The sequence below is a fragment of the Odocoileus virginianus genome, chromosome 6 (genome assembly GCF_023699985.2).
Source record: "Odocoileus virginianus isolate 20LAN1187 ecotype Illinois chromosome 6, Ovbor_1.2, whole genome shotgun sequence".
Taxonomy (NCBI): Eukaryota; Metazoa; Chordata; class Mammalia; order Artiodactyla; family Cervidae; genus Odocoileus; species Odocoileus virginianus.
Genome location: NC_069679.1, coordinates 14,032,425 through 14,049,551, shown reverse-complemented (window position 1 = coordinate 14,049,551; position 17,127 = coordinate 14,032,425). Strand labels below are relative to the sequence as shown.

The window sequence follows — 17,127 nt, the reverse complement described above, 5'->3', positions numbered from 1 at the left end:
CTGACTCTCTGTGACCCCTTGGACTGTAGCCCACCAGACTCCTCTGTCCATGGAACTCTCTAGGCAAGAATACTGGAGTGTTGCGCTCCTCAAGCACCTGGTCGCCTGAGCTGCTCGGACCTGGGAAGGGCCCAAAATGCAGGCCCAACCGAGTCTGTGCCTTTGTGGAGTACCCGAGAAACTGAACCTGAGCCGCCTAGACCAGGGAAGTGCATGCAAACCAGGGCCCACTTTAGACAGTTCCCCTGCAGGGCAACCTGGAGCCTGAGCAGTGTAGACAGGGAAAGCACACACGCTGTGAGAGGGGGCAAACCCAGTGTGGCCCAGACACTGCGAGCACTCCCCACACACGCCAGTGATATTTATTTGCAGTGTTCGTCTCTCCCAGCAGCACAATTGAACAAGTGAACCTAAATAAATGACCACCTTCACCCCCTTGCATCGGAGAAGGCAATGGCACCCCACTCCAGTACTCTTGCCTGGAAAATCCCATGGACAGAGGAGCCTGGTAGGCTGCAGTCCATGGGGTCACTAAGAGTTGGACATGACTGAACGACTTCACTTTTCACTTTCATGCATTGGAAAAGGAAATGGCAACCCACTTGTGTTCTTGCCTGGAGAATCCCAGGGACGGGGGAGCCTGGTGGGCTGCGTCTACGGGGTCGCACAGAGGCAGACACGACTGAAGCAACTTAGCAGCAGCAGCACCAGCAGCAGCCCGCTTGCATCAGGGCAGAAATCAGACACTGAAGAGACTTGCAAACAGAGAAAGTCAAAATAAGAGGGAATCGCTTTGGAAGTGACAAGTGCAACAGATTAAAACCCGGTAGTTAGCATTGACTACATTGGAAGGGGCCTATAGACCTTGAGAAGAAGTATAAACTGGATCAAGGAACTATCTGAAACTGAACTGACCCCATACTGCCCTCAACAACTCCAGAGAAACTCCTAGATATATTTTACTATTATCATTTTTTAATTTAAAAAATATTTATGTTATTACTCCTTTAATTTTCATTTTTAAAAACTACTATTACCTTGCAAAAAAAAAAGACCATATTTTTAAAGCAAATTTCATATATATTTTTTATAATTGTTGTGATTTTTTTTTTAATATTGTATTTCTGAGAGTCTAACTTCTACTCTAGATTTTTAATCTTTGCTTTATGGTATTTGTTATCAATTTTGTACCTTTAAGAATCCAATCTTCAGTACCCATTTTTACCTAGGAGTGTGATTACTGGCTTGATTGCTCTTTCCCCTTTTGACTCTCCTTTTTATCCCCCTGGTCACCTCTATCTCCTCCTTCCCCCTTCTCTACTTAACTCTGTGAATCTCTTTGGGTGTTCCAGGCTGTGGAGAACACTTAGGGAACTGATTACTGGCTAGATTGGTCTCTCTCCTTTTGACTCTCCCTCCTCTCCTGGTCACCTCTATCTCCTTCCTTCCTCTTCTCTTCTCCATGTAACTCCGTAAACCTCTCTGAGTGTTCCACACTGTGGAGAGCAAATAGGGAATTGATTACTGGCTAGACTGCTCTCTCCCCTTTTGATTCCCCCTCTTCTCCTGGTCACCTCTATCTCCTTCCTCCCTCTTCTCTTCTCCATGTAACTCTGTGAACCTCTCTGTGTGTCTCTCACTGTGGAGAATCTTTTCACCATTAACCTAGATATTTTATCATCGGTGATGTACGGATGGAGAAGTCTTGAGGCTACTGTAATAATATTGGAGTGGATTGCCATTTCCTTCTCCAGGGGATCTTCCTGACCCAGGGATCAAACCTGGGTCTCCCACAATGCAGGCAGATTCTTTACCATCTGAGCAACAAGAGAAGCCTAGGTGACAGTACATGTTTTTTTAATGAATGACACACACCAGAGGTTATCTACACAAAGTATAGGTCATTTATTTCCCTTCTAACCCTGGGCTCAGTACATAGATGGCTTCTCTTCACCCTTTGGGTTGACAATTTTCTCCAGGTTGCTGCTGATAATATGGTAAAGCTCAGCCTGGAAGAAGGCCAGAAGGTAACAGTCAGTTTCTTGGCCTTTCCCCTGCCTCCCTCATCCACCTCCCTTAAGGGCTTACTCCAGACTCACATAGAAGGCCCTCAGGTCCAGCACCATGGCCCTGAGCTCCCCATAGACTGCCTCGTCTCGTTCGTGCACCAGGGCCCGGTAATCCATCTGGGATGTGGGAAGCAAAGCTGAGTAAGCCCCATAGGAAGGTGGGACACAAGTCTGGTTTCCTCATATAGGGAATAGGTAACTTGAGGAATGAGCCCCTTCTCAGCCAAGAAATGGGATTCCCACAGGATCAGAGAAAGGGATCAAGGTTTGTGAAGCCCAAATCAGTTTTCCTGGGCTTAATATCCTCCACATTGGAAAGGTCATAAACAAGACAAAGAGGACCTCTATCCCCACTTCCTCACCCGCCTCCACCCCAGCCAGCCTCAGCTAAAAGGCTGGTAGACTATGTACTTACTACATGGGTCTCCTTAGAGGCCTTGGCCACAGCATCCCCACGTTCTGAGAAGTACCTGCCAGAAGCAAGAGGAATAACCACAGGAATGACTATTCAGAGAGAGAGAGCTACTCCCTCAGACCCTTCCCAAAGCCCCACTTCATCCGAATGGGCATGCTCAGCTTTGGGAGTCCCAAATAAATGCCCCTGCAGACTCCCATACTAGCCCTCCAACTGTTCTCACTTGGAAATAGTTGTCTGGAAGGCTTCCACTTTGGTCTTGACTGCATTTACCCTCTCCAACACCTTTTCCTGTGGTAATAAAAGAAATGGGAGGCAAAGAAAACACTTTATCTCCTCCCTTCTTCGCTCACTATCTCCCACCTTCTTCCAGGTCATGTCCAGCTCCCGTCCCTTACTCTCCAAGTCTCTCCCTGCTCTCAGCATCCTGACATACCCTTTCTTACCTGGATTGCCACCCCAAAGTCATTTCCATCCTCAATTTTGGGGATCAGGTGCTGGATCCATGTGATCACCTACATTAAAAGATATCATGTAGGAATCATTCAACAAACTCTGTTCTTGTTACTGCTACTTCCTAATAAACCTACATTTAACTGAGTACATATTATATGCCAGGCACTGTTCATTTAATCTTCACAACAAGCTTTCAAGGTAAATATTCTTATTGTACCCACTCAACAGATGAAAAAACTGAGTCACAGGATGTCTAAGTGACTTACTTAAAGTAACCAGTTAGGTAAGTGATAGAGTCAGGATTTGAACCAAGGCAGTCTCCCTCTTGGGCCTACGTTCTTAAACCGGCTCACTATATCAGAGCACCTGTGCTGTATACCTGGTGCAGCAGTAGGTTCAGAGGTTATGGAGGTGGATACAGCACCATCTGATTTGGGGATGTGATCACCATTGTGATAAACAAAAGGTATCTAAACACAAACACAGAAGGAAGCTTCCTATTTGGGGAACAGGTTCCTGAATGAAGGATTTGAATCTCCAGGGCCTGGCTTTGCTTGTCTTTTCTATGTCCCCCAGTTCCCAGGCTTACCAGAATGCATTTTTCTTTGAGAGTCCAGACTTCTGGCTTAACCAGGGCAAGCAAGGCCAGAATCTTCTCATTCCCAGGGAGAAAGCCGCACTTAGGGACTGTGAGAAAGAGGGGATTTAGACCCTTTCTCATCCAACAGTCAATGTGCCATTTCCCTTTCCCTAGCCACCTCTTCCTCTCTTACCTTCTTTCTTCTCCTGTTTATCTGTTTCCATCTAAGGGGAAAAGGGGGGAAGTAGTTTTAGAAAAGTCATGGAGGTTGGAGGGCCATCATTTACACTGCGTTTATAGCCAGAGCCCTACACCCTGAGTGCCTCACCTCATCATCCTTGGGTGGGGGGTCTGGAATGGGGATGTCCAGTGGGGCCCGGAGAGAATTCAGGTCAGTCACATTGAAGGAGTCCTCCTGCACAGACCTCACTGTCAGGCGCTGCCCAGCCTCTTCCCCCTCGGACTGGGTCACAGCCTTCCCTTCACACATCACACCACCCTCTGCCTCGGAACCTAGGCTCAGGCTTCATGTTATTCTAATGTTCCCAGTCTACCACGTACAACTGTACTCTGCATTCAGAATGCAGTTGTTAGCTAGAGAGAGTGGATGAAGAGGAGAGAGGCTATGGGATGGGGCAGGAGGAGTTCACACTACTTACTTGCAAGAGCTGATTGAGGTATATGATTTTCTGAGGCAAGAATCTGTAGAGGAATTCCTCGGCCTGTAGGTTATATTGCAAGGGTCAGAATCACAGAAAGCATTCAGTGAGACATCTGAGAAGTGGGACTGGAAGGGCCTTTAGAAATCACTGACTCTAACACTTACAAATGAGGGAACTGAAGCCCTGAAAAGTGAAGGGACTTGCCCAAGCTGGGACGCAGCAGAACCGAGGTTAGAATTGTGGTATTCATTCGTACTTTGGGGCCATGGCTTTTCCCTCCACACCAAAAGAGGGGAGAGGAAGTGAGGGAACTGAGGAAGGTTTTAAGAGAGGTCAAAGTAAAAGTGGAGATCAATAATTAAGAGCTTATCTTGGGTGGAGGTTTGCTAAAGTAGGGCACGGGGCGAGGGTGGGTTTGGGGATCAGTCTGAGAAGTTGCAACCCTCAAGTATTGGCCTTAGATTCTGGGTTAAATCGCTTGAATCCTGAAGACGTACTTACCTCCTGGAAAAGATTTTGCCTGAAGACATCCACCTGCACAGAGAGCAGTACCCGGATGTCGGTTAAGGGTCTCAGTTGTCCAGAGTAAGATCCCACCCTCAATGGGATGCCCTCCAACTTGGCTCAATTCTTCCGCACCACAAGCCAGATTTCCCTGGAAGCCTATGCTCAGTGCAGAGACAGTCCAGAGAGCAGGTATCTGTAATCCCCCGGGGCAGAAGTGAAAGCACTTAGAGAGGTTGGGAGATTTCTCTGGCACGGCCTCGTTTCCCGGAGCACCCAGTTTGGCCTCCATTCAGAGGGGCTCCCCGGCCCCTTCCTGGCCTCCCGGCCCCCCGTTACCTGTTTGCGGGCTTCCCCGCTCAGGCGCACCCCACAAGGCTTGGCCATGCTGCTCCAGTTGCTGCTAGATCTCCGGTTCCCCAGTTCGCCGCCTGGGCTTTCGCTTTCACTCCCGACGTCCAGGCCCGCCCCCCTCTGCCCCGCCCCTTTCCTTCTTTTCCCCCTCCCCCTGGAAGGCAGCAAACCGTAGGGAGCCCCTCTGCCATTCTCAGCCTGTGCGAGTAGGAGAGGCGGTGCTGACTGGTCACAAGCCCAGGGGCTGCCCGGGGGAGGGGCTAGGACAAGTGGAACAGGCGGAGATTGAACAGGGGCTGTCTCTCGAAGGGGAGAGGCTTAGAGGGAAGGGAAAGGACCGCCCAAGGATAGCCAGGGTTGGGGTAGGGATGAGTAGGGTGGGAGAGTGGGAAAGGGAGTGCTCAGCGGTGTGGCTCCCCTAGGAAGGCTCGACTGAGGGGAAGGGTCAGAGAGGGATAAGAGTGAGTGGGAGAAGTAGTAGGAGGGAGAAGGGATAGAGGATATGGAAGAAGGAGAGGGGGCTTCCTCCTGCAGGGCACTCTATCTTCAAGACTGACAGAAGGGGCTTGACGGGCTCAGGTGGCCAGAGTTGAGCCCCCAGCTGAGTGGGATTTCCCCAGTGGGGTGAGGATAGAGAGGAGGACTTAGAGGGGGAATAAAGTAACCCAGCACCGGGCGCTACCCGAAGAAGGGTGGAACCAGCCTGGACCAAAGAGGGGAAGCGAGCTAGAACAAGGTTTACTGCCTAGACGCTCTGGGGGAGGAGCCAGGGACTATTTGCCATTATGATTGGCTGGGCCTTCATGGTCACGCCCCCTGACTTCCTGGCCCCACCCTCTCTTAAGTTTAAACTCCTCCCGTTCCTCTGAATTTGGGTCTCAATCCCGCCCTCTTTCCTAGTACTTCCTGTTCCCGCTAACCCTGGCATGGGGCCCGGGGCCGAAGAGTGACCGTAGCCTGAGTGACCCCGGGCGTCCGCACCGACCAGGGTCGGGCCGGGAAGCCAGAACCCAGACGCTCCAGACGGTGCTCGGGCCGTGCACAGCCTGAGCCCGGTCCAGTTTGGCAGCGGGCCGGGGCTGACTCCTGCCTCAGGATGCCGGGGGAGGAGGAGAAGCGGGCCTTCCTGGAAGCCCGCGAGGAGCTAGCGAGCGCCCTGAGGAGGGATTCCGGCCAGGCCTTTACGCAGGAGCAGCTCTGGCCGCTACTGGGCACCTCTCTGCCGCCAGAAGCCCGTTACCTGCAGCTGGATGCTGCACGCCTGGTCCGCTGCAACGCTCATGGGGAGGTGAGGCCCGCCCCGGCTCGGGAGGAGGACAGAGGACCTGAGGCTGTGTCGGGGCTCACAGCTCTCTGCTCTCTGACTGCTCCCAGCCCCGAAACTACCTCAACACCCTCTCCACGGCCCTGAACATCCTGGAGAAATATGGCCGCAACCTCCTAAGCCCTCAGAGGCCTCGGTACTGGCGCGGGGTCAAGTTTAATAACCCTGTCTTTCGTTCTACGGTGGATGCTGTGCAGGTGAAGCCCCTGGACCCTAATGGGAGTAGGAAACTTAACCTGGGCTGGGGGTTGGCTAGAAAAGGCCTGAGGCTGTGCTGAATGGGTTGAGTCCCAGCCCTATTGGGAAGGGGGCCTGCTGGGTGGTGACTGGTTTGCCTGTGTGGCAGGGGGGCCGGGATGTTCTGCGATTGTATGGCTACACAGAGGAGCAGCCAGATGGGTTGAGCTTCCCTGAGAGGCAGGAGGAGCCGGATGAGCAGCAAGTTGCTACAGTCACACTGGAAGTACTGCTGCTTCGGACAGAGCTCAATCTGCTGTTACAGGTGAGGTATCTCTAGTCCTGAGGACTTAAGCACCAGGGCTGGGGAGCCTAGCCTAACAACAAAGCCATTCTGGGGACTCTCATACTGCTGAATCACAGGCATAGTCCTGTAACTTGGGATCTCTCTGTACTTTTCACTCTGTGAATGTTGGGGGGACCAGGGCTTTGAGGGAGGGTCTTGTTCTAAGGCTATAGGTGGGAACTCTTCTCATCTTGTTTGCAGAATGCTCATCCAAAACCGCAAGCACTGGAGCAGCTGCTGAAAGACAAGGTTGAAGATGATGTAAGGAAGGCAGGAATGGGGCTCTGGGGCCTGGTGAACAAAGGAAACCTGTTGTGGGCCTGTGTCCCCAAGCCCTTACTCATTCCCTGTCCTTTTTCCTCAGCTACTGCAGCTCTCAGAGTTTGCCCCCTTACTGAGAGAGATTGCTCCCGGCCCCCTCACCATACCCTCTGCTGCAGGTATTACTGTTCTGTATTAGGGGGAAGGAGTGCTAGTAGATCATTTTGATAGAAATTTCCTCTTTCTTCTTGATTATCTCCCTTTCTTTTAAAAAATAGATTAAGATTGTTTCTTTGGGTAGAAAGATATGTTGAAAAGTAGTCTGTGATTTGTTTCCCTCCACAGCTGATTCAAATGTAACCTGGTCTTTTGTAGAAAGATATTCTGTTCTTCTTTCTCTCCCATTCTCCAGGCTCCACTCCTGGCCCCTGCTTCCTCTGTGGTTCTGCCCCAGGCACGCTGCACTGCTCAACCTGTAAACAGGCCTTGTGTCTAACATGTGATCGCCTCTTCCACGGACACCCAGACCGTGCACATCACCATCGCCAGACCCTGCATGGGGCCCCTCAGGCCGTTCACCCCAGGTGCAAGATCTTTTCTGAGTGGGAGCAAAATTGAGAGAACTTAATATTCCTCGAGTCTACTATGTGCTGGATATTGTGCTAAAGACTGTTTCATAGATGCCAAGCAGCTGGCTCCTGCCTTTCAGGAGATCATAGACATACATACCAAGCAAGATATACATACCAGTCATAGCAAAATAGATTGTCATGGTGTGCAAATAGGTAGTGGGAGGATGCACCCTAGTCAGAAGGATCAGCTCGATCAGTTGGCAGTATTTTAAGCCTCTAATAGGGGTGAGGCTGAAAATCCCATGGACTGAGGATCCTGGTAGGCTACAGTCCATGGGGTCGCAAAGAGTTGGACGACTGAGCGACTTCACTTCACTTCACTTCAGGGGTGAGGCTGAGATATTTACCAGCCAGACCTGAACTTTAAGCTGTCATTTCAGTGTTGAATAAGCTATGACTGTGCCAGTATTTCAGGCAGAGAGGGTAACATGTGCAAAGGCCAGAGCCATGTGCTGTCCTGCAGGGTATGAGGGGGGCCCATGGGTAAGGGTCCTAGGCACCCCCTCAGCAGGCCATGTCTATTTTTCCAATAGCCTACCTGCCTCAGCTCCACCACGGCCTCAGCCAGCCTCCGTGCCGACCCTGGGAGACAGCTCTTTTTCTCCTCCCGATCCTGCAAGTGCCCGTCTGCTCTGGCCCTGTTCTGCCTGTGCCTTATTAAATGAACCTTGGGCAGTACTCTGTGTGGCCTGTGATCGGCCCCGAGGCTGTAAGGGGTTGGGTCTGGTAATCGAGGGTCCCCAAGGAACTGGGGGCCTAGAATCTGAGCTTTCCCGGGGTCACTGGGCCTGCCAGAGCTGCACCTTTGAGAACGAGGCTGCGGCCGTGCTGTGTGCCATATGTGAGCGACCTCGGCTGGCTCAGCCTCCCAGCTTGGTGGTGGATTCTCCGGATTCTGGCATTTGCCCGAAGCCCCTTCAGGTATCTTGTTCTGGCCTTCTCATCTCTTTATTTGCATCTGTGAACCACAGGCCATTCTCTACTTCTTCATCCCCTGTTTTCCCTTAGTTCCCCGGTATCTTCCCCCAAGCTTCCTATATTTCCATCTTGAGCCTTAGCCAGCCTTCGATAGGATAACTCTTTCTGCCTTTCCAGCAGGGGGATCCTGTGCTTTCCTCTGTCCAGACTCCGGCGTGGTACTGTATTCACTGTACCTTCTGCAACTCTGGCCCTGGCTGGGTGTGTGCTATGTGCAACCGGACCAGCAGCCCCATCCCAGTACAGCAGACCCCCCAGCCCCATGCCAGCTCTTTGGAAGAGCGACAGACTGAACCAGGGCCTCCACGACGCCTCAGTGCCCCCGTGACCAGTTCCTGCGGAGACCTTGAGAAGCAGCGCCAAGACAAGATGAGGGAGGAAGGCCTCCAGCTGGTGATCAAGATCCGGGTGAGGACTTGGGCCTGGGATGAGCTTGTCGGGGAAGGGAGAGGCTGCTGTTGATTGATGGGAGTTCTCCAAACCTGTCATTGTCAGCAGCAGCAGCTGCGCGAACCCTTCCCCCGGGGCAGGTGTCAGACTGTGCACTGCGCACATGATCCATGGTCTCAAGCACTGTCAGCATTTTGGTTCAGGCTAAGGTGGGGGTGGAGTGTGCCCTTCCCGATGGGCTCTCTATCTGAGCGGGGCTGTTTCTTAGGAAGGGGAAACTGGAGGTGCCTGTCCAGAGGAGGTCTTCTCGGCTCTGCAGTACTCGGGCACCGAGGTGCCCCTGCAGTGGCTGCGCTCAGAGCTGCCGTACGTGCTGGAGATGGTGGCTGAGCTGGCTGAACAGCAGGACCCGGGGCTGGGCGCCTTTTCCTGTCAGGAGGCCCGGAAGGCCTGGCTGGATCGTCATGGCAACCTGGATGAAGCTGTGGAAGAGTGTGTGAGGACCCGGCGGAGGAAGGTATAGCAGCTGTGCTGGAGATGAGGCAGGGTTGAGGGCTGTGGATCCAAGAGCCTCTCACACTCTGATTCACTCCTTCTCGCCCCTCCCAACTCACAGGTGCAGGAGCTCCGGTCCCTGGGCTTTGGGCCTGAGGAAGGGTCTCTTCAAGCCTTGTTCCAACATGGGGGTGATGTGGCACGAGCCCTGACTGAGCTACAGCGCCAGCGCCTAGAGCCCTTCCATCAGCGCCTCTGGGACAGTGGCCCTGAGCCCACCCCTTCCTGGGATGGGCCAGATAAGCAGGTGCTGGAAGGAGGTGAAGAGCCCCCTTAGTAGGGCTGAGGGCAGGCTGAAGGGTAGGCTTCCTGGGGTCTGACAGCCACATCTTCCCTCTCCACCTGAATCGCCTTGCAGAGCCTGGTCAGACGGCTTTTGGCAGTCCACGCACTCCCCAGCTGGGGCCGGGCAGAGCTGGCGCTGGCACTGCTGCAGGAAACACCTAGGAACTATGAGCTGGGGGACGTGGTGGAGGCTGTGAGGCAGAGCCAGGACCGGGCCTTCCTGCGCCGCTTGCTTGCCCAGGAGTGTGCCGTGTGCGGCTGGGCCCTGCCCCGCAACCGGGTGAGTCTCCACTGCCTCCGGCCTTAGAGTCGCTCTGTTCCCTTTGGACCTCCACTCTACCCCGGGTCCTGTCTCTCATGTTGTCTTTTGCTCTGCAGTTGCCCATGTGCCCCTGAAGGCTTCTGGGAAGGGGATAGCAGGAATAGGCCACCTCTCTTTCTTTTTTTTAACATGTTCTATTATGGGAAATTTCAAGTATGCAATAGTAGAGAAAATTGGATAAGAAATTCAGCTTCCCTCCCTCCACTATGTATTCGTCATCAAGCTTCAACCGTTATTAATGTATGGCTAATCTTTACATATCTACACAGGATTATTTTGAAGCAAATCTCAGACATCAAATAGTTGACCTGTAATATTTCCATATCTATCTCTAAAAGATAAAACTCTTTGAAAATACAGGCACAGATGCCACTGTCACGCCAAAAAAAATTACCAGTAATTCTTTAATGTCATCATCAAATACCCATTTGGTAGGGACAGGACCCTCTTATCTCCTGAGCCCCTTCTAACTTAACTCTAGGTCAGAAGTGGTGGTTCTTTGGCCTAATACAGCCCAGGTTAGTTAGGCTGGCTCTGTGCTTTTGTTTGTTTTTACTTTTTTTTTTTTTTTTTTTTTTTTTTTTATTTTTTTTTTTTTAAATTTTTATTAGTTGGAGGCTAATTACTTTACATCATTACAGTAGTTTTTGTTATACATTGATATGAATTAGCCATGGATTTACTGTTTTTACTTTTTATTTTAAAATAATTGTAGATTCACAGAAAGTTGTAAAAATAGTATAGTCTTGTGTGCTCTACCCACCTCCCAATGGTGACATCTTATATAATTGTAGTGTAGTGTCAGGACCAAGAAATAAATATTGGTACAATGTTAGCTAGACTGTAGACTTTGTTCCTTTTGTGCGTGGATGTGTGTATTTGTTGTTCAGTCACCAAGTCGTGTCCAACTCTTTGAACCCCATGGACTACAGCACACCATGCCTCCCTGTCCCTCACCCATCTCCCAAGAGTTTGCCCAAGTTCATGTCCATTGAATCAGTGATACTATCCAACCATCTCATCCTCTGTCATCCTCTTCTCCTTCTGCCTTCAATCTTTCCCAGCATCAGGGTCTTTTCCAATGAGTCTGCTGTTCGCATCAGGTGGTCAAAGTACTGGAGCTTCAGCTTTAGCATCAATCCTTCCAATGAGTATTCAGGGTTGATCTCCTTGCTATCCAAGGGACTCTCAAGGTTCTCTCACACCACAGTTCGAAAACATCAATTCTTTGGGTCTCAGCCTTCTTTACGGTCCAGCTCTCATATCTGTACATGACTACTGGAAAGACTATAGCTTTGACTATACAGACCTTTGTTCGCAAAGTGATGTCTTTGCTTTTTAATACACTGTCTAGGTTTGTCATAGACAGAGAATCAATCATCTTCTAATTTCATGGCTGCAGCCTCCATCCACAGTGATTTTAGAACCCAAGAAGAGGAACTCTGTCACTGCTTCCACCTTTTCCCCTTCTATTTGCCATGAAGTGATGAGACCGGATGCCATGATCTTAGTTTTTTTAATATTGAATTTTAAGCTGGCTTTTTCATTCCCCTCTTTCACTCATGAAAAGGCTCTCTAGTTCCTCTTCACTTTCTGCCATTAAAGAGATATCATCTGCATATTTGAGGTTGTTGATATTTCTTCTGGTTTATGTGTGTACTTGTGTGCAATTTTATCTCACATGTAGATTCACGTAACCACCTCTACAATAAAGATATCACAAAAGAACCCCCTTGTGCTACAGCTTTATAGTTGTAACCTTCTTCCCCCACCTCCTGTCATATAGCAACCACTAGTCTGTTTTCCATCACTATAGTTTTATCATTTCAAGGATGTTTGTGTGTTTGCTTTTTGTGGCCACGCCACATGGCTTACAGGATCTCAGTTCCCCAACCAGGAATTGAACCCAGGTGCTCAGCAGTGGAAGTGTGGAATCCTAACCACTGGACCACCAGGGAATACCCCCCTCCCTTTTTTTCCTTTTTTAATTAATGGTGTTTTTTTTTTTTTTCCTATTGGAGTGTAGTTGTTTTACAACACTGTGCTAGTTTCAGGTGTAGAGCACAGAAAAGTGATTCAGTTATCATGTGTTTGCTTTTAATTGACTGAACATGCCTTCAGAGGGTCTTCTTCCCTTTACATTAGATCTCACCATTGTCTGTTTTTTTTCCATCTGAAGGTCTTCAGACATTTAGGTTGCCTGCCCAGCTGTAGCAGACACCAGGCCGCTGCCCCTTCCACCAGTTGGCAGCTGTAGCTTCTGACCCCTCCCCTCCCATCCTCTCCCCTCCACCAGATGCAGGCCCTGACCTCCTGTGAGTGCACCATCTGCCCCGACTGCTTCCGCCAGCACTTCACCATCGCCTTGAAGGAGAAGCACATCACAGATATGGTGTGCCCTGCCTGTGGCCGCCCCGACCTCACCGATGACACACAGCTGCTCAGCTACTTCTCCACCCTCGACATCCAGGTAGGGCAGTCCCTCGGACTCAGGATGCCCTGGGCTTTGAGCAGGAGCCTTGCCCACCCTCCACTTTCTCATCCTGTCCCCAGCTTCGAGAGAGCCTAGAGCCAGATGCCTATGCACTGTTCCACAAGAAGCTGACCGAGGGCGTGCTCATGCGGGACCCCAAGTTTTTGTGGTGTGCCCAGGTCAGTGGGCTGCCCAGAGTTGCTGACCGGAAGGAGGGGTGGTGAGTAGCACGTGGTGAAGCCTTAGACAGATTTATGCTCTTGCACCCACAGTGCTCCTTTGGCTTCATATATGAGCGTGAGCAGCTGGAAGCAACATGTCCCCAGTGTCACCAGACCTTCTGTGTGCGCTGTAAGCGCCAGGTGAGGCACATCTAAGCTTTTGGAGTACCTCCTGAGCCCCTGCAGGTGCTGTGTTAGACTTGGGGTTTGCTCCAGAACAGAACTGACAAGCTCTCTGGTCTCAAAGAGCTTACAGACTAGCAAGGGAGGGAGGCGGCAAGGTTGAGGAAGGGAGAGAGAACAGAAGTATATACATCACCATGTGTTCTATGAAGAAAACAAATAGGAATCTGAGGTCAGAAATAACAGAGTGGACCTACCTGGTACATGGGAAAAGAGGTTAGATAAGTCTTCTCTAAAATGGCTTGATTTAGAAACTTCCCTGGTGGTCCCGTGGTTAAGAATCTGCCCTGCAATCAGGGGTTCAATCCCTGGTCGGAGGACTAAGATCCCACACGCTTTGAGGCATCTGAGCCTATGTCCCACAACTAGAGCCCCAACAGCTTGCCACAACTAAGACCCATCAAAACCAAAAATAAATAAATATTTAGAAATAAATGAAATGGCTTAATTTAAGCTCAGGCCTGAAAATTAAGAAGTCAACTATGCAAAAAGTATTTGAGAGAGAAAGAAAAAAACACGGGAAGGCCAAAGTCCAAAAATGCATTGTATGGCTGGAGCCTTGAGAGCAAGGGCAAGAGTGGCAGGTGGTCTGAGAGGAGCTGGCTGCCGGATCAGGAGAGGTCATGATGAGGCCGAGCGAGGAGGGGATGGGCCTTTCCTTCTCTGTTTGGGCTGTCCCATGGGTCATGTAAGATCTTAGTCCCCCAGTTAGGGATCAAACCTGCGCCCTCTGTGGTGGAAGTGTGGAGTCTTAAGCACTGGCCCACCAGGGAAGTCTCAGGTCCTTTCATTCTAAAACTGGACAAGGGGTTATGCGCTCTCATTTACCTTTAAAATTTTGAATATTTGAATGGATTCCTAGTCTGAGTGAGCCCAATAAAACTGATTGTTTATTCTTCATTAAAAAAAAACTTAAATATTTGATACCAAAAGTCTGCATCTGTCTTATGAAACACAGTAGTAAAGTGAACACCTGCCACCCTACCTCCAAACTTCCAAGCTAGAACACTCCCAGTGCAGTTGAAGCTGCCTGATTTATGCATTCAAAGGCACACTGGCTGCTGGGAGGAGGCTGAACCACAGGGAAGCAGGAATGGAGGCAGAGAGACTGGTCATCAAGGCAAGTAACCAAGGCGAGAGCTGGCCTGGCCTGGAGTGAAGCTGTTCAGAGTAGAGATAAAGAAAAGGGGAGCTGGGCTGGAGTGACAGCAACGAGACTTGCTGGTGAATGTGCCAGGTGTGAAGAGATGAGAGAACCAAGGCTGGCCCTTCAGTTTGGTGTTGGAGCACATGGTGGATAGCAGTATACTGAGTCAGGGGCCACTGGATCTGAGTGGGGTGGCCAGCAAAAAGGTCCTGGCGTGGAGCTTTCATGGGAAGCTTGCTTCCTTCTGGCAGTGGGAGGAACAGCACCGAGGCCGGAGCTGTGAAGATTTCCAGAACTGGAAACGCACCAATGACCCAGAATACCAAGCCCAGGGCTTGGCGATGTACCTTCAGGAAAACGGCATAGGTAAGGTGCCCAGTAATCTCTCATTGCGTAGAATGACACTCTCTTCCTGGGGCCTGAGGAGCAGCCCCAACCCTGACCCACTGACCCTTGCAGACTGCCCCAAGTGCAAGTTCTCGTATGCACTGGCCCGAGGAGGCTGCATGCACTTTCACTGCACCCAGTGCCGCCACCAGTTCTGCAGTGGCTGCTACAATGCCTTTTACGCCAAGAATGTGAGCCCCCAGGACTGGGATGGAAGGGGTAGCAGGGTGGGGGCTCCCATGAGGAGTGAGGGGCGGAGGCTGTGGAGGAACAGCCCAGGGGAAGAGGAGACCAGTAGGGGGTGAGGTAAAGCACCTCTCTCTGTCCCCTCCCCACTTCTGCTTGCTCCAGACCCTCCAATGTCACCATCTCCCCCACCCCTAGACCCCTCATGCAGGGGTTCCTGAGAGGCCAGGACCCCAACAGTTTCCAACTGCCCCTCTCCCATCTGGGTTTCCACCAGAAATGTCCAGACCCTGACTGCAGGGTGAAGAAGTCCCTGCACGGCCACCACCCCCGAGATTGCCTCTTCTACCTGCGGGACTGGCCTGCTGTCCGGCTCCAAAAGCTACTTCAGGTCAGGTGGCCAACTTGACTGGTTTGCCAGCTGCCCAGGAGAGGAGGCAGGATGTAGGGTGGCAGGAAGGGAAAGGTCGGACGCAGAAAAATCAGCAGGTTGGCATCCAGGGAAACTAACTCCTGTCCTTCTGCCCTCAGGACAATAACGTCATGTTCAACACAGAACCCCCAGCGGGGGCCCGGGCAGTGCCTGGAGGTGAGTGTCGGGACAGGCCCGGGAGGAGGCCAGGGAGGGGCTGGGCTCCCGCTGTGTGATGGCTGGAGGGGAGGCTTGGGTCTGGGGTTGAACCGGGATGCGGAGCCCGTCCTGTGCCTGCTTGTTGTGCCATTTGGTGGGTCAGCCTCCCCAGGCTTGTTTCTTCCTCTGTGAAGCAGGGGTTGTGTCCAACTTACAGCCCAGCTGTTTTATGTAAGGACACGTTCAAGCGCCAGGAACCTTGATGCTCATTTTATTCTCCCATTCCCAAAAGATAGTAATTCATTAATTAACTCAATGGCTATTTAATGAGACTTACTAGTTGCACTGTTTTAGGTTCTGTGAGGACAAGAGAAAAGATGTTGCATGTGATTCTAATCTATCCCACTTCTTACCATCTACATAGAGTAAGACCATCACAGAATAAGCTAACCTTGTAAGAGCTTAGCTAAACGCAAAGACAGCCTGGTCCCTGCTTCTGTATCACAAGTGGTCTGCATAGTGGAATCTTTTTCCTAACACCTCCCCCGCCCCACTTAGAGCAGGGACTCCTGTCCTCAGTCCTGTTCCTAGAGGCCACCTCCCACATTCTCCTGGGCCTTTGTGGTCAGTGGCCTCCTCCAGACAAAGGATCCCTTCCTTCCCTTACCCCTAGGTGGCTGTCGAGTGATGGAGCAGAAGGAAGTTCCCAACGGGTTCCGGGACGAAGCCTGTGGCAAGGAGACTCCCGCTGGCTATGCTGGCCTCTGCCAGTGAGTGCCAGGCGGGGCATGGAGCTTGGTGTGATGGGGGACAGGAGAACTGGAGATGTGCCTGGGCAGAGAAGTGGGCCTCTGGGAGTAGTGGGTCCTGTGAGAAGTAGGAGGGAGGGGGTCCTCCAGGCAGGGGCCCAGCAGGCAGCACACACAGGTTGGCAAGTGCCTACAAGAGCAACAGGCAAGGGGCGTCCATCTGGTTCTTCCAAGTACGCTAGTGCCCAGCACGGTGCTCAGCACACTCAGTTAAAATCAGCCAAACAGAACAAATGTTCTACCCTCTCATCTCCCCAGGGCGCACTACAAAGAGTATCTTGTGAGCCTCATCAACGCCCATTCACTGGACCCAGCCACCCTGTATGAAACGGAGGAGCTGATGACAGCTGCTGAGCGCTACCTGCACAGGCGCCCCCAGGCACTGCCTGGGGAGGACATCCCCACCTACCACGCCCGCTTGTTACAGGTAAAGCCTCCCCGCCAGCCTTGCCTCTGACCCCACTCTCTAGGAGTCCCCTTTCCGGCCTGTGTCTGAGTCCCAGGCTTCTAGCATCATTGTCTTCTCTCTCTTTCTGCAGAAGCTGATAGAAGAGGTTCCCTTGGGACAGAGTATCCCCCGCAGGAGGAAGTAGCTGAGGGCGAGGGTCCCAAAGAGGGGCCTGTGGTTCGTCTCCCACAGGAACAACTCCAGCACCAATAAAGAGGCATTTCCTTGCCCAGGCTTCTTGGTAGTCCTTCTTCCTTCCTGACCCAACCATCTGGGGGCACCAGGGAAAGGGGAATGGGGTGAAGAGAGCTTTGTTAAAACTTGTTGGTAGACAAGGGCAACCCTCCCCATCCAGCCACCTGGCCTGAGCTTCTTTCTTCCCTGCCTCCTTT

General features: G+C 51.4%; 2 protein-coding genes across 2 annotated transcripts; one reads left to right on the top strand and one right to left on the bottom strand.

Annotated features, from left to right (window-relative positions):
* Positions 1-1,881: 1,881 nt before the first annotated feature.
* On the bottom strand, positions 1,882-5,145 carry PSME2 (proteasome activator subunit 2). The gene is made up of 11 exons (XM_020880950.2): positions 5,026-5,145; positions 4,684-4,716; positions 4,180-4,242; positions 3,849-3,935; positions 3,714-3,744; positions 3,530-3,627; positions 2,931-2,999; positions 2,708-2,775; positions 2,485-2,539; positions 2,100-2,186; positions 1,882-2,009 (listed from the first exon to the last, which is right to left on the bottom strand). Exons 1-11 carry the CDS (start codon positions 5,071-5,073, stop codon positions 1,929-1,931), a joined length of 720 nt encoding a protein of 239 aa, XP_020736609.1. The 5' UTR covers positions 5,074-5,145; the 3' UTR covers positions 1,882-1,928.
* A 67-nt stretch (positions 5,146-5,212) lies between these two features.
* RNF31 (ring finger protein 31) lies at positions 5,213-16,970 on the top strand. Its single transcript, XM_020880946.2, has 21 exons — positions 5,213-6,328; positions 6,415-6,561; positions 6,711-6,866; positions 7,089-7,148; positions 7,252-7,327; positions 7,561-7,732; positions 8,314-8,701; positions 8,876-9,166; positions 9,417-9,665; positions 9,765-9,950; positions 10,062-10,268; positions 12,607-12,780; positions 12,864-12,962; positions 13,056-13,145; positions 14,586-14,700; positions 14,794-14,912; positions 15,185-15,298; positions 15,439-15,496; positions 16,152-16,248; positions 16,546-16,714; positions 16,827-16,970. Exons 1-21 carry the CDS (start codon positions 6,137-6,139, stop codon positions 16,878-16,880), a joined length of 3,213 nt encoding a protein of 1,070 aa, XP_020736605.2. The 5' UTR covers positions 5,213-6,136; the 3' UTR covers positions 16,881-16,970.
* Positions 16,971-17,127: the final 157 nt, after the last annotated feature.